Source organism: Salarias fasciatus, assembly GCF_902148845.1.
Source record: "Salarias fasciatus chromosome 7 unlocalized genomic scaffold, fSalaFa1.1 super_scaffold_4, whole genome shotgun sequence".
Classification (NCBI taxonomy): Eukaryota; Metazoa; Chordata; class Actinopteri; order Blenniiformes; family Blenniidae; genus Salarias; species Salarias fasciatus.
Window position 1 is genome coordinate 26,523,747 of NW_021941229.1, and position 14,357 is coordinate 26,538,103.

The following is a 14,357-nucleotide window of genomic DNA, read 5'->3' on the forward strand; positions in this document are numbered from 1 at the left end:
GAGTTGAAATATGCATTTTATGTCATGTAAAGTATGTTTTGTTTTAATATATTAGTTATATGAGAAGATATGGAGCTTGAGTATTGATTTTATATTGTTTTGTGTTAAAATATTGCATTTAAAGAGCGAAATGGTGGTTAATTGAAGCGCGGGCTGAGGCCCTTTGATGTTTTTTTCTTCCGCCGCCGTGATGGTGCGCGTGACACCTTGTTAAGTACTGAGAATATGAAAAACAGACTTTTATCAGTAGTTGAAGACACCAGATGTGCTATTTTATTTATTTATGCATTTTATTTGATTGTGATGATAGGCTTTTAAGGTCTGGACTGGAAATCAGAGTCAGCGTTGGATTTGAAACATCCGCGTGCGCGATTCAAGATGGCGAGCCTCCCAGGGATCATGTGAACTGTGCGTGATACAGGAGCAGCAAGACTTTGCATTTTCTTCAAAAAACTGGTAGGATTTACCTTTTTCCTCTGCACTGCTGCAGTGGACTGACACATGACAGTCAGAGGAGCAACAAAATGAAGGGAAGTGTGGAAAGTTGTTCAGTCTTTTGCTGAATTAATATGAGTTTGCATTTTATTTATTTTTTGTGTGTGTCAGCCATACCCAATAATACTGTACGAGTGTTATTTGGAGTGCAGCTGTTGGATTTGTTTAATCAAACTGAAGATGGTTGAAGTTGAAAAGGGATACAACTAAACTGGGGCGACAGTAGCTCAGTTGGTAGAGCAGGTCGTCTTATAACCAGAAGGTTGGCGGTAAAACTGGCGTTGTGTCCTTGGGCAAGACACTTCACCCACCTTGCCTAGTATGAAAGTTGTGAGAGTGAATGGTTGGTGGTGGTCGGAGGGGCCGATGGCGTCAGTCTGCCCCCCCAGGGCAGCTGTGGCTACAGCAGCAGCTTACCACCACCCAGTATGGTGTGAAAGGGTGATGTGATATTGCAGTGTGAAGCGCTTTGGGCTCTGTCATGCAGGGTAAAAAGCGCTATAAGTGTAGTCCATTTACCATTTACCAAAAACTTGAATGTGATTTGGGAAATGAGAAATCTAAATTAATTAGCCAAACTAACTTAGAAAAAAACTAAATTTTACTCGCTGGAGTGAAATCAAAAGAGACTGAAGGATAAAACCTGAAACTTAAAAGACACCTAGGTTAAAAAACTAAACCTTTTAGGGAAGAACGTTTCATTTGTTTTCATTGTGATTTGGATCTGTCATCTGTTGTTAATTGTTGTTTATTTTGTTTTCCCTTGTCTTCTATATGAAATTAAGCCGGCATTTCAAACTTATCTTTTGGTCTGTGGTCATTAATAGGTTTGTTCTCATCACTGCTCAGTAGTTGACCCTGGCACTGTGCCTATGATACTGAAATTTTACTGTAATCACTCCAAGAGGCGTTACATTTGTTTTGGTGTTGTTTCAGCTTGATGAGCAACACTGTAGTCACGCTACGATTTCCGTGTTGCTAGGGTGGGTGGTTGCTAGGGACGTGTTTGAAGCCAGAAGGAAGCTGATTTGCATCATGGACTATTTGAGTTTTTTTTTTTTAAGGATCAAGTTATTCTGAAACAGTTACATTTCTAATCCTCGCAACCAGGGAATCGGCTACAATGTTGTTCATCAAGCTGAAAGAACAGATGCCAAAACACATAAACTACGGTTCATGTTCATCAACTGACCAGAGAATATGCGAATAAAGGGGACATTTGTTACTAGAGAAGTCGTCAAAACGAAGGACAACGGTAAGTCTTCAAGCTATCTTGAAATACAGCATTTTTTCACTGAAAATATAAGAGATGTCCACGATCTTTTTCATCGGAGCGGCAGAAAGATGGCAGTCACATGACCTGAAGATATGCCTGTAGGAAAGACTGGGATGATCAAGCGTAGCAGTGTAACACACTCGGCGTTAATCGTGACATGTCTACAATATGTGCTGTGGACCAACCTAGCTTTTGCACAGTTTGGAGTGAGACTGGATTGGAATGAGATATGTCATGTTCAAACGGTGAAAAGGGTGAATCAGAGAGAGAAACAAGAAGAGAAATTGTAGCAGTGAAGCCACGTAAAGCCCAGGACGTGTAGAGGAAGGGAAAGTAATGCTGGGTTGAGGGAAGTTGGTCACTTTCATTGCAGCGGTTGTTGATGCCTCAATGGAGATAAAATGCACATCGGAAAATAATTCAAATCACTGTTGATGCTGCAGTTCACAACCTGGATGTTGATGACCTTGCATGAGAGGAAGTGAGAAAGGACACAGAAGTCTGGATCAGCCAGTGAGAAAGCAATGATTTTGCTGTTTGATTGGAATGCTGGGGGTCTGTTAGTGGGCAGGAATTTAAGAAAGATACCATGATTTGCCTCGGAAACTAGAGGTTATTAGTGAAACAGAAACATGGTTAAGACCACAACTGGAATGAAGACAAAGAAGAAAAAGGATGTTACTGAAGCAACATGTAACAGTTGGTTAATACCAACACACATGCTCAAAGATATCAAAAATCTAGAAGCTATCGTCCCGGCTCTTGAAATCTACATGTTCTGATACCGGAACGATCAAAATCGACAAAGAATTGAAGGAAAAGGAATGAGGCGAAAAATGGATCTCGTCAGAAAAAGTATCACTGTAGAGTATAACTGATTTATATTACATCCACAAAATAAAGTAAATGTAAAATAAAGAAACATTGTGTGGCTGCTACTTAGCATCCACAAAATAATAATTTAAAAAAACCATACACTTGGTTTAAATGTTTTCTTTCACTCACCGTTTCCTTCCACAGGATCCTGGTTGAAGCTGCTGGAACGTCTGTCTCGCCTCAAACCTTTTTGACCAGATAGTAAGTTTGAATGAACATCTCTGGAAACATCTCGTGTCACATGCTCTCCATTGTTCTCCATCATCATGTCCCACATGTGTGCCAACAGGAGAGGTTGTTGGTTTTTGTTCCACAACAGTTTGACTCTGCATTTCTTCATCAAGTCTCTCAATGAGGGGAAGGTTTCCTCAGGAGGTTGTGACGTCTCCTCTTCAGCTGCTGATATCAGTAAGACTGAATGAGTCCATGACTGCTGACTGAAGTTCTCCAGGATGGACTGAAGCCTCTGACTGTCCTCCTCAGTGAAGACTTCAGGCTGAATAACCAGCAGGAACAGATGAGGTCCAGGATCAGAGAGACTCGCAAAGTCTTCTACATGTTCTGTCAGTTCTGTCGGAGAGATGTTTGGTTGCAGAAGGTTTGGAGTGTTGATAAGAAAGACTGTTTTGCCCTTAGACTCCCCGTTTGAACGAACACATTCATCCAGTTCTTCCTCTGTGTTGAAGGCGTTTGTTCTCAGAATGAAGTTTCCCACTGAGCTCCTCTCAGACCAGCTGTTCCCCAACAGAACCAGCCTCAGCTCCGACACTGGAAAGACAGTTATTTCAACAGGAATTCAACATGAAGTTGTGTAATGTCTTTAACAGGAGCTTTATTATGAAACCAGACAGTTCTGGCACTGAGTCAGTGTTTATTACAGCAGGCAGAGTAAAGTACAGGATTATTGATTCTTCTTCAAGGAGATCATTCAAGAGTCCTGCTAATTTCACATCATTTTAAAAAATGATTTAAATCCAAAAAGAACATCACCAGCAGTTGTGACATAAACAATATTCCCATGTGTGCTTGTGTTGTGTGTTGTAGATCCAGATCAGAAAGACGAATCTCTAACCCTGATAAATTACTGTCCGTAACACAGTGGCAGACCGTGCATTTCACACTAAGGCCTTCAGAACAGATCCGCCTGAACCAATCCACCTCTCAATAACTATTTTGTCTACAAAAAAAACTCTTATTATGCAGATATGCACATAAAGAGTTGTTGCACAGCAGATAGATACTTGTGCAGCCAGAATAAATGCCTTTGCTGAAGTGCACAATTCTCCTACTACATCTGTGCACATACAATGAGCATCAACAACTTAATAAAACAGCAATATTATTTAGGAAAAGAGGAACATTTTACTCACCAAAATCCCGATTATTTGAAAACAAAATACATCCTCTTTTCCTTCCTCAAAAAGAGTTCAACTGCTCTGTCATATAGATTATCCGTGAGTTTCAGTTCCATAAAGTCCAGCTGCCCTGTGGTATTTCTGGCATAAGTTTTATTTCTTTTCAGGTCTTCTTCTTCTTCTTCTTCTTCTTCTTTGGAATAACTGAGGTAGGCGACCAACAACTTAGGTGCATACTGCCCCCTACTGTATCTCTTGGTGAATGTAAATCAGAGGGCCTGGATCTGCTGTTGTTAGAAGCTAGAAGGCGCTGAGTCGCCAACTCGAAATCTGATTGGTTGAAGCAACTGTCTGATTGGTTGAAGCAACTGTCTGATTGACGCTTCACTTCACTTCACTGCGCCATCAGGAACGGCTAGCGAAGGCCTCGGGCAGATTTCTTTGACCCTAGCAACAGATGATGCCTGAAATCTGATTGGTTAAATGGTTTAATATGAAAAAAACATGTCTGGAAGCAGCGCAACCACGGGAAAACTATGACAGGAACTGGAACATACCGTTTGGAATCATTTATTAATTATTTATGGACAAAATATAATTTACATCAGTCTGTAATTCAGATAATTTTTAGGCCAGCAGAGAAGGCTTTGCAGGCCCTGACGGCCCACCACTGCCGTAACCTATACACAGACCTATAAACAGATCTTAAACTTTTTCTATCTACTGAAGCGGAAAGGTTGATTACTCATTCACGCAAGTCCTTCTATGAACATGACAAGGCCGAGCGACTTCTCTCTCATCAGCTTAAAGGGCAACTCCGGTTTTTTGACACCTGGACCTTATTTCTAGGTGTGTCATGCTCATATACTCACTCAGACAAACATCGTGCAGCTCGGAGTCCTTCAGAAGTTATTTAGATCCAAACGATGTAGCCGCACTAGCGGGGTGCCACAGCAATGGAGCGTTAGCGCTGGACATAATCTCTGCAAAGTCGCTCATTTCGGCTGTATTTTTCCTCCATCGGCACTGGGTTGCCTTTCGGTCAGAAGGGGGGCCTCCGGCGGTGTCCCGCGGCCTGGGTTGGAGCGCGCATCCGCCGGGCGGCGGAGATCTGGATTCTCCCGGCGAGGAGAGAGCTCCGGCCATCGCGCGTCCCGCGGCCGGCCCGGAGCGCGCATCCGCCGGGGAGCGGAGATACGCATCCTCCCGGCGAGGAGAGACGTCCAGCGGCCGCGCGCGAGCCGTGCATCTTCGCCGGTGTCCGGAGCCTCCGTGGAGCAGCTGAGGGCCGTTTTCCAACTCGGCCCCTGGAAGTCAGACGCCGGGGCACCGTGACAGCCGAGGCCGACTCAAAGTGCCTCTCTGCTGGGGAGAGGAGCTTCCCATCTGAGCTAATTGTGGCTAAGTTAGCGAAACCTGTCAGCTCTTCAGCTGACCCACCATAAGACGGTAAACGAGCTGACTTTATGATAACACTGGCGATGGATGAAGAAATACAGCCGAAATGAGCGATTTTGCAGAGATTATGTCCCGCGCTAACGCTCCATTGCTGTGGCATCCCCGCTGGTGCGGCTACATCGTTTGGATCTAAATAACTTCTGAAGGACTCCGAGCTGCACAATGTTTGTCTGAGTATATGAGCATGCACACACCTATAAATAAGGTCCAGGTGTCAAAAAACCGGAGTTGCCCTTTAAAGCTAAACAGTCATTTAACCAAGTCATACAGGTCTTTGTATGTGTAATCTATTTATCGTTTCATTTCCGCCCTATTTCTTAAGCACTTCTTGGAATTGCAACTTTATCATTGTTACTTTGTCTCTAACATGCTGTTTGCAAAATGCTCACTATATTTGTTGAATAAACTTTACAAAAAAAAAAGAGTGAGTGCATTCATTTCTGTGACTGTATAGCAGGGGTCGGCAATTAGCGGCCCGCGGGCCAAATGTGGCCCGCCGAACCGTCCAATCCGGCCCGCGAGAGGATCCCAACACGCGCGCGCACAAACGCATTAACGCACGCATTACCCCGGGCCCTCGAGCGGACGCACGCACCCCTGTTAGAGTGTGATATCTGTCATTGTGTTGCAATAGACAATCTTCGAGGGATGTGTTGTTTAGTTGTGGTTGCCGGTTTGTCACTGAAAAATAAAGAGGAGTGGCACCTCGTCTCGTGAACAGAGAGCACAAGTGAGTGGTGCACTGAGCTCACTGTGTGTATTTATTCTCCAGTAAGTTTGAGTGTGTGTTTCACAAAGTCACTGTAATGACGCGATTGTCGCTCCGGAGGGCAGCATGCAGCCAGAGGCGATGCCGGCACCTCGGCCGCAGCCGGAGGAGCTGACTTCCTCATGTCAGATACAGAGCAGCGACGGTGGCAGGCGGAGCATCTCAGTCTCAATCTTTATTTGTAAAGCACTTCTCAAATTCATAAAAGTGCTGAACAGTAAAAACAATCATAAAAACAAAAAAGAACAAAACCCGCACCATCGATCAGTATGCGCGCGCGCACACACACACACATACACACAGACAGCCGGGTGCACACCAGGGGACAAACATCAGAAAAATCCTGCCCACTGCTGCTGTGCAGGAGACGTGATGAGGAGCTGTGATGTTTCTGCAGGATGTTCTGTGTTGCATATTTGTTCCAGCGTGATGCATCCCGCGAATGAATTCACACACCAGCGAAAAGTTTTGCATGTAGCGTGGCGCGGTGTCATTTCTTGCGCAAATGCAGTCGCGTTAAATACGTCCGATGGACCCCCCCCTCGCTCTTTAGTCCGCGGATGGAAGCGCGCGCGAGCCGGAGACCCCTTGGCCCGCGATCGAAGTGCCCCCCAAAAAAGTGGCCCGCTGCCAAATCTAATTGCCGACCCCTGCTGTATAGCATTCAAATCAGCTTCTACAATGTCAGTGTGTCACTCACTATTGGTTGACACGAGGTACACCTGTCAAACGGTAACACAGGTGTCCTAAGGCGAGCTCAGAGAGGACAGAAACCTCCCAGAGAGCAGAAGGGCAAAAGCTCACTTAATCTTGATTTTTAGTATGAGTACAGATCGTGGAAGCAGGGCCTCAGGATCCTTCTGACTTTTTGGGTTTTAAGCAGGAGTTGTCAGAAAAATTCCCACAGGGATTGTGGCAGCCAAGCGTTCATAGCGACGTCGCTTTTTGAACCTTCAATGTCGGCTCTTCCTATCATTGTGAATCTCGTCCACAGTGCCTCCCCACCTCAGGTCTTCCTCTTCCCTCCACCTGTCTGTCCCGTCCATCCATGGGGATGAGAGCTTTCAGTAGCTTCACTACTCAACTTTGGAACTCATTCCTTGCCTCTTTTCAGATCAAGACTCAAAACCCATCTCTTTCAATCTGCCTTCTGACTGGAATGCACTGTATATTTTTAAATTCATTTCATTCAATTAGGTCTGCAGGACCTCCTTCTTTCACCTGCGTAATATTTCTAAAATCAGGAACATGCTGACTCAAAGCCATGCTGAGAAATGAATCCATGCATTTGTTACCTCCAGAGTAGACTACTGTAACCCCTTGTTATCAGGGGGCCCCAATACCTGCCTAAAAAGTCTCCAACTCGTTCAAAATGCTGCAACAAGAGTTCTCACAAGAACCAGTAGGAGAGATCATATCACCCCAATATTAGCTTCTCTTCACTGGCTTCCTGTTAAAGGAGCTATCCGTGATTCTGCACAATTTTGAGCCCTGACTTCAGTTTGAAATGTTGGCTCCGCCCCCGAGCTCTCTGACTGGTTCCTCACGTTGAGAAAACCCTCCCACTCCCCCTCCGCTCTGCTCCCACTCAGCGTGCACGATGCTGCATGCACATCCCATGCGTGCACAATCCTCCGGAGGAAACACAGCAGAAGCCACTTCGACTCTATTTTCCATTTTCTATTTCCACTTTTTACCGCTTATCCAGGGCCGGGTCGCAGGGGCAGCAATCTCAGCAGGGATTCTCAGACTTCCTGTCCTCAGACTCTTTCTCTAGCTATTCTGGGAGGATCCCAAGGTGTTCCCAGGCCAGCCGAGAGACATAGTCTCTCCAGCGTGTCCTGGGTCTTCCCCGGGGTCTCCTCCCGGTAGGACATGCCCGGAAAACCTCCCCAGAGAGGCGTCCAGGAGGCGTTCTGAAGAGGTGTCGAGCCACAACAGCTGGTTCCTCTGGATGTGGAGGAGTAGCGGCTCTACTCCGAGCTCCTCCCTGGTGACTGAGCTCCTCCCCCTATCTCTAAGGAAGTCCAGCTACCCTACGGAGGAAGCTCATTTCAACCGCTTGTATCCGGGATCTTGTCCTTTCGGTGATGACCCAAAGTTCATGACCATAGGTGAGGGTGGGGACATAGATGGACCGGTAAATCGAGAGCTTCGCCTTTCGGCTCAGCTCCTTCTTCACCACAACGGACCCATACAACGACTGCATCACTGCAGACGCTGCACCGATCCGCCTGTCAATCTCTCCTCCATCTGTCCCCCACTGTGAACAAGACCCCAAGATACTGCAACTCCTCCACTTGGGCCAGAGTCTCTCCACCGACCTGGAGAGGGCAAGCCACCTTCTTCTGGTCGAGGACCATGGCCTCGGATTTGGAGGTGCTGATCCTCATCCCTGTCGCTTCACACTCGGCTGCGAACCGCCCCAGTGCATGATGGTCCGGGTTCGATGAAGCCAACAGGACAACATCATCTGCAAAAAGCAGAGATGAAATCCTGTGGTCCCTGAACCGGACCCCCTCCGGCCCCTGGTCCAAGAACTGGACCCCCTCCGGCCCCTGGCTGCACCTAGAAATTCTGTCCATAAAAATGATAAACAGAACCGGTGAAAAAGGGCAGCCCTGCCGCAGTCCAACATGCACCGGGAACATGTCCGACTTACTGCCAGCAATACAGACCAGACTCCTACTCCGGTCATACAGAGAACGGACGGCCCTTAAAAAGGGGCCCCGGACTCCATATTTCCGGAGCACCCCCCACAAGACACCACGAGGGACGTGGTCGAATGCCTTCTCCAAGTCCACAAAACACATGTGAACTGGTTGGGTGAACTAGAGCTGGTCCACTGTTCCACGACCAGGACGAAAACCGCATTGTCCCTCCTTAATCTGAGGTTCGGGTATCAGTCACATCCTCTTCTCCAGTAACTTGCAATAGACTTTCCCAGGGAGGCTGAGGAGTGTGATCCCCCTATAGTTGGAGCACACCCTCCGGTCCCCCTTTTTAAACAGGGGGACCACCACCCCGGTCTGCCAGTCCAGAAGCACCGTCCCCGACCGACATGCGATGTTGCAGAGACATGTCAAGACAGTCCCTGCACATCCAGAGGCTTAAGGTACTCAGGGCGAATCTCGTCCACCCCCGGTGCCTTGCACCCGAGGAGCTTACCAACCACCTCAGTGACTTCAGCTTGGGTGATGGACGAGTCCACCTCTGAGACCTCAGCTCTGCTTCCTCCACGGAAGACGTGGCGACGGGATTGAGGAGGTCCTCGAAGTATTCCTTCCACCATCTTATGATATCCCCAGTTGAGCTCCCCACCTCCACTGTAAACAGTGTTAGTGGAGACCTGCTTTCCCCTCCTGAGGCGCCGGATGGTTTGCCAGAATTTCTTCTAGGCTGACTAGTCATCCTCCGCCATGGCCTCCTGAACTCCTCCCAGACCCGAGTTTTTGCCTCCACAACCACTCGGGCTGCAGTTCGCTTGGCCTGCTGGTACCTGTCAGCTGCTTCTGGAGTCCCATGAGCCAACAGGACTCGATAGGACTCCTTCTTTAGCTTGATGGCAGCCCTTACTTCCGGTGTCCACTTCCGGGTTCGGGGGTTGCCGCCACGACAGGCACCAAAGACATTACGACCACAGCTCCGGGCAGCTGCTTCGACAATGGAGGTGGAGAACATGGTCCACTCGGACTCAATGTCCCCAGCGTCCCTCGGGACATGAGAGAAGCTCTCCCGGAGGTGGGAGTTGAAAACCCTGCTGACAGAGGGTTCCGCCAGACGTTCCCAGCAGACCCTCACAACAGGTCTGGGTCTGCCAAGTCTGCCCGGTTTCCTCCTCCGCCAGCGAATCCAACTCACCACCAGGTGGTGATCGGTCCACAGCTCTGCTCCTCTCTTCACCCGAGTGTCCAAAACACAAGGTCAGAGGTCAGATGACACGAAAACAAAGTCGATCATCGACCTGCGACCTAGGGTGTCCTGTTGCCAAGTGCACTTATGGACACCCCTGTGCTTGAACATGGTGTTTGTTATGGACAAACTGTGACTAGCACAGAAGTCCAATAACAGAACACCACTCGGGTTCAGATCAGGGAGGCCGTGCGATCCAATCACCCCCTTCCAGGTCTCGCTGTCGCTGCCCACGTGGGCGTTGAAGTCCCCCAGTAGAACAATAGAGTCCCCAGTCGGAGCACTGTCCAGCACCCCTCCCAGGGACTCCAAGAAGGCCGGGTACTCTGCACTGATATTCGGCCCGTAAGCCGAGACAACAGTGAGGAACCTATCCCCGACTCTATTTTGTTCAAAATAAATGGCCACTTCGTCTCAGGTAAACCATATTTTACCTTGTCACTACATGTTCAATGCAGAAAGTAGCTTGCAAAAATGAATTTGTAAAGTTCTCTCCGCCCCCGCCCCCACTGCTGCTGCTGCCGCTGCTGCGAGTGGAGGATAGAGGTCGTCACACTAAATCCTCAGGCAGCGCTTTGCGGGGCCAGATATCCAAAACACGCTGATCAGTGTGTGATTTTTTTTCACAGAAATATAGCATGGACTTCGTAGTACATGATGTAGAAAGCATTTTTCTCTTCCTGGTTAAATTAAAATTGCGGATAGTGCCTTTAAATTTAGAATAGAATTCAAAATCCTCCTCTTAACCTATAAAGCCCTGAACAACCAGGCCCCATCATATCTTAACCAGCTATTAGTCCCATAATGTCCCAGGAGAACGCTTCGTTCTCAGAGTGCCGGTCTGCTGGAGGTTCCTAGGTTCTTTAAAAGTAGAACAGGAGGTAGAGCCTTTAGCTATCAGGCTCCTGTTATGTGGAACCAGCTCCCAGTGTCTGTAAGGGAGGCTGACTCAGTCTCTGTTTTTAAGACGAGGCTTAAGACCTTTCTACTAAATAAAGCTGAAGGTTAGGACTGGTTCTGGCTTTTCTTTTTAGCCGAGATATCTCTCTCTCTCTCTCTCTCTCTCTCTCTCTCTCTCTCTCTCTCTCTCTCTCTCTCTCTTACCCCTTTCCAACTGCAACCCATGTCTTCACCCGCTAACGATCGGCTTTTTCTTTTTCTTTTTTTTTTAAGACTCATTTCCCACCTAGTCAACTGCTGGCGAGCCGTGACGCTGTGTTTTCCTGCACTAATGGTGTCCCACATTGATGACATCATCAGCGCGATGGAGCAAAAATAAAGTAAACAATGCAGTGGAACACAGTAACTGTTACCTGCAGACAAATCTTCTCTTCCCTACGGATCAGGGGAAGCTCTCTGGTCTATCTTGCCAATGCTGGGTCATCTTGATGAAGGAAATCTCACGCTGTGTCCAGAAACAACAACTAGCGCACTAATGTAGCCGCGCTGCATTGACGTCATAATGTAAGTTCCCGGATGTGTCCCTCCCACTAAAAGCCGATACAAACTGACCCGGCAAATTACCTGGTCGATTGCAGGGTCGAACGACCCGGGTCGAAATCCCGGGTAAACCCTTTCCCACTGCCATGAGGAGCCGATAGTTAGCGGGTTTAAACAGGTTTATTGGCCAGTGGGAAAAGGGTATCTCTCTCTCTCTCTCTCTCTCTCTCTCTCTCTCTCTCTCTCTCTCTCTCTCTCTCTCTCTCTCTCTCAACCTCAACTAGTATGTAACTGTTCAGTGATGTTGGGAAAATGAGTCATGGATTTCTTGTATAAATCTGTGAACCTGTGTCCACTTCAGTGGAAATAAAATGATCTCTCCCCCTCTCTCTCTCTTTCCACTATGGGAGACCAAAAAGTCAGAACACCAAAACCCTGGACGAAAAGAATTTCTCCTACGTGGACTAGAGCCGTGATTGAGGGATCGCAGACAGAACATCAATCGCGGCTGATCCATTGAGACAGCCTGGATCCAATGGGTGCATTCAATTCTAATTGGGCATCAACAGCTGATCCATTGATTAACTGAGGAAACCTGGACCCAGTGGGTGTAAGCGTTTACTTAGCCCCGGGCTCCTACCATGTGGAACCAACTCCCAGTTCTGCTCCTTCTCTCATTTCAATGTAATTTCGTTGTATTACTGTGTGTCACTGACTACGTTTACATGCAGCTAAAATTCAGGTTCAGGTCAATATCTGGTTTCTGAAACATTAGGAAAACCCCGTTTACATGCTTTAACAGACAGAGAGTTACCCCGTTCACAAGTCAGCGCATTCAATCGGGTTATCCCTTTCCAAACCACGGCGCACGTCATCGTGTTCTCAAAACAAAACAGCTCTGACCGGAGCGGCTTTGTGTTGCCAGATTGGGTGGGGTTTCAGTCAAAGCAAGCTTCTTTTTTGAACACGTTGGACGGGTTGATTAAATGATTGTTTTTTGACGTGTTTTTTTTTATCATACAAATACGGTTTTAACGTGCATTTTCAACCAAGATGGAGGTCTGGGCTGCTTTCTACGAGTTTCATATTTTTTTATGGGCTAGATCGACAGATCTGGCAACCTCCTCCACTGGACTGCAGAGGCAGACTGCTGCGGTGACTCTGTTCTGTAGACGGTAAATTACATAGACGGTTGTTCTGTTGTACATGATGTTTCTGCAGGCCATACAAGTCTCCGACTTTCAGAAGGAAGCATGTGCGACGTGCGCGCTCAGAATAACAGTTCGTATGGTGCGTTACAGAAGCCTCACACGGACAAAAGTGTGGTGAGTTTCGCGCCTACTCGTTGCTGGACTCAAAAGACCATGATTCATTGCGGATGGGAGCATGCGCAGAGCCAGAAACAATGTCCCTTAACTCGTTATCTGTTTACATGGCGGTACTTTCGAGTTAAAAGGAGTAACTGTTGGAAATATTATGTTTGATTTTCTGTGTCCTAATTTTCTTTAAGGAAAAGAACCTGACAGTAACCCAGCGGTCTTTATCGGGTTTTACAAATCTCAAAAATGAGCTTTTCTGGGTTTTGGCGGGTGTTTACATGGCTGCGCGCTATTGGGTGTCGAGTTTGAAAAGGGTTTGAAAAGGGTTATTGGCTGCATGTAAATGTACTCACTGATGATTGTTCCTCTTGTAGCCTGTGTACCCTGTGTTTATATATGAATTGTATGTAGATACAAGAACCTGTCTGTCCTATCTCCTCTCTCTGTCCCCTCACCCCAACCGGGACAGCAGAAAGCCGCCTCCTCTGAGCCTGGTTCTGTAGGGTTCTCCTCCTCTGAGCCTGGTTCTGTAGGGTTCTCCTCCTCTGAGCCTGGTTCTGCAGGGTTCTCCTCCTCTGAGCCTGGTTCTGCAGGGTTCTTCCTGTTAAAAGGGAGTTTTTCCTTTCCACAGTCGCTTATACTGCTCATGTGGATCTGTTGGGTTTCTCTGTAAAAGTGTCTAGAAACGACCATGTTGTAATTGACACTTCATAAATAAAGCTGAATTGAATCCCTTTTCTACCTTGTTTTGTCTTTTTTTAAATTTTAATCTGTGAAGTCACCTTGAGTGGCTTGAAAGGTGCTGATCAAATTAATTCTATTCATTTTATTATTATTATTTGTCTTTTGGAGCCAAATCACTTTGGATTGTCGACTTAAGTGTAGTGAAGCCACATTAGAGTGAGTGCTCTATTCCAATCAGCTTCAACAATGTCAGATGAACTCTGTTGCAGCGCCTCCTGCTGGTATGCAAAGTGTACTCACTGTGAGGTGGAATCAACCAAAAGCTGCTTCTGCGCTTCCGCCTTGGAGCTGAAACTGGAAAAAAACAAACAGAAATTAAATATTCAGACATCTTTCACTTAAGTCTAATTCATGGCTCCTCCACATATTTCTAACTTCACATTAAAGACCACAAGGCTGTGATTGGTCTGACACGGTACATCTTGTCGGGGGCTAATATTTCACAGTATATCCTGCATACACACAACATATATTTTTTACAACAGATCATTTAAATCACAGACGCTTCCAACATCATTCAGGTGTGCCGGGACTCATCATCAAGCCCTGGGAAGTGAACACTCTGATAACTAGTGTCATGTGATTTCAGATCTTTCAGGAACTCACTCCAGCTAAGTCTAATGATGAAGAATCACTTGGCAGCACATACAAAATCTACAAGAACTTCAGCTCCTACATGAACTTTTACAGCAAACTGCTCTATTTACAGGAGG

General features: G+C 46.9%; 1 protein-coding gene across 1 annotated transcript in view; it reads right to left on the reverse strand.

Annotated features, from left to right (window-relative positions):
- LOC115382612 (GTPase IMAP family member 8-like) overlaps positions 1-13,890 on the reverse strand; it is a 46,435-nt gene extending 32,545 nt beyond the window's left edge. The window contains exons 1-2 of the mRNA XM_030084429.1: positions 13,885-13,890; positions 3,278-3,415 (exon numbers count right to left, since the gene is read on the reverse strand). Of these exons, the coding sequence (XP_029940289.1) occupies positions 3,278-3,415; position 13,885 (139 nt within the window). The 5' untranslated portion in view covers positions 13,886-13,890. The remainder of the gene's footprint in view (positions 1-3,277; positions 3,416-13,884) is intronic.
- Positions 13,891-14,357: the final 467 nt, after the last annotated feature.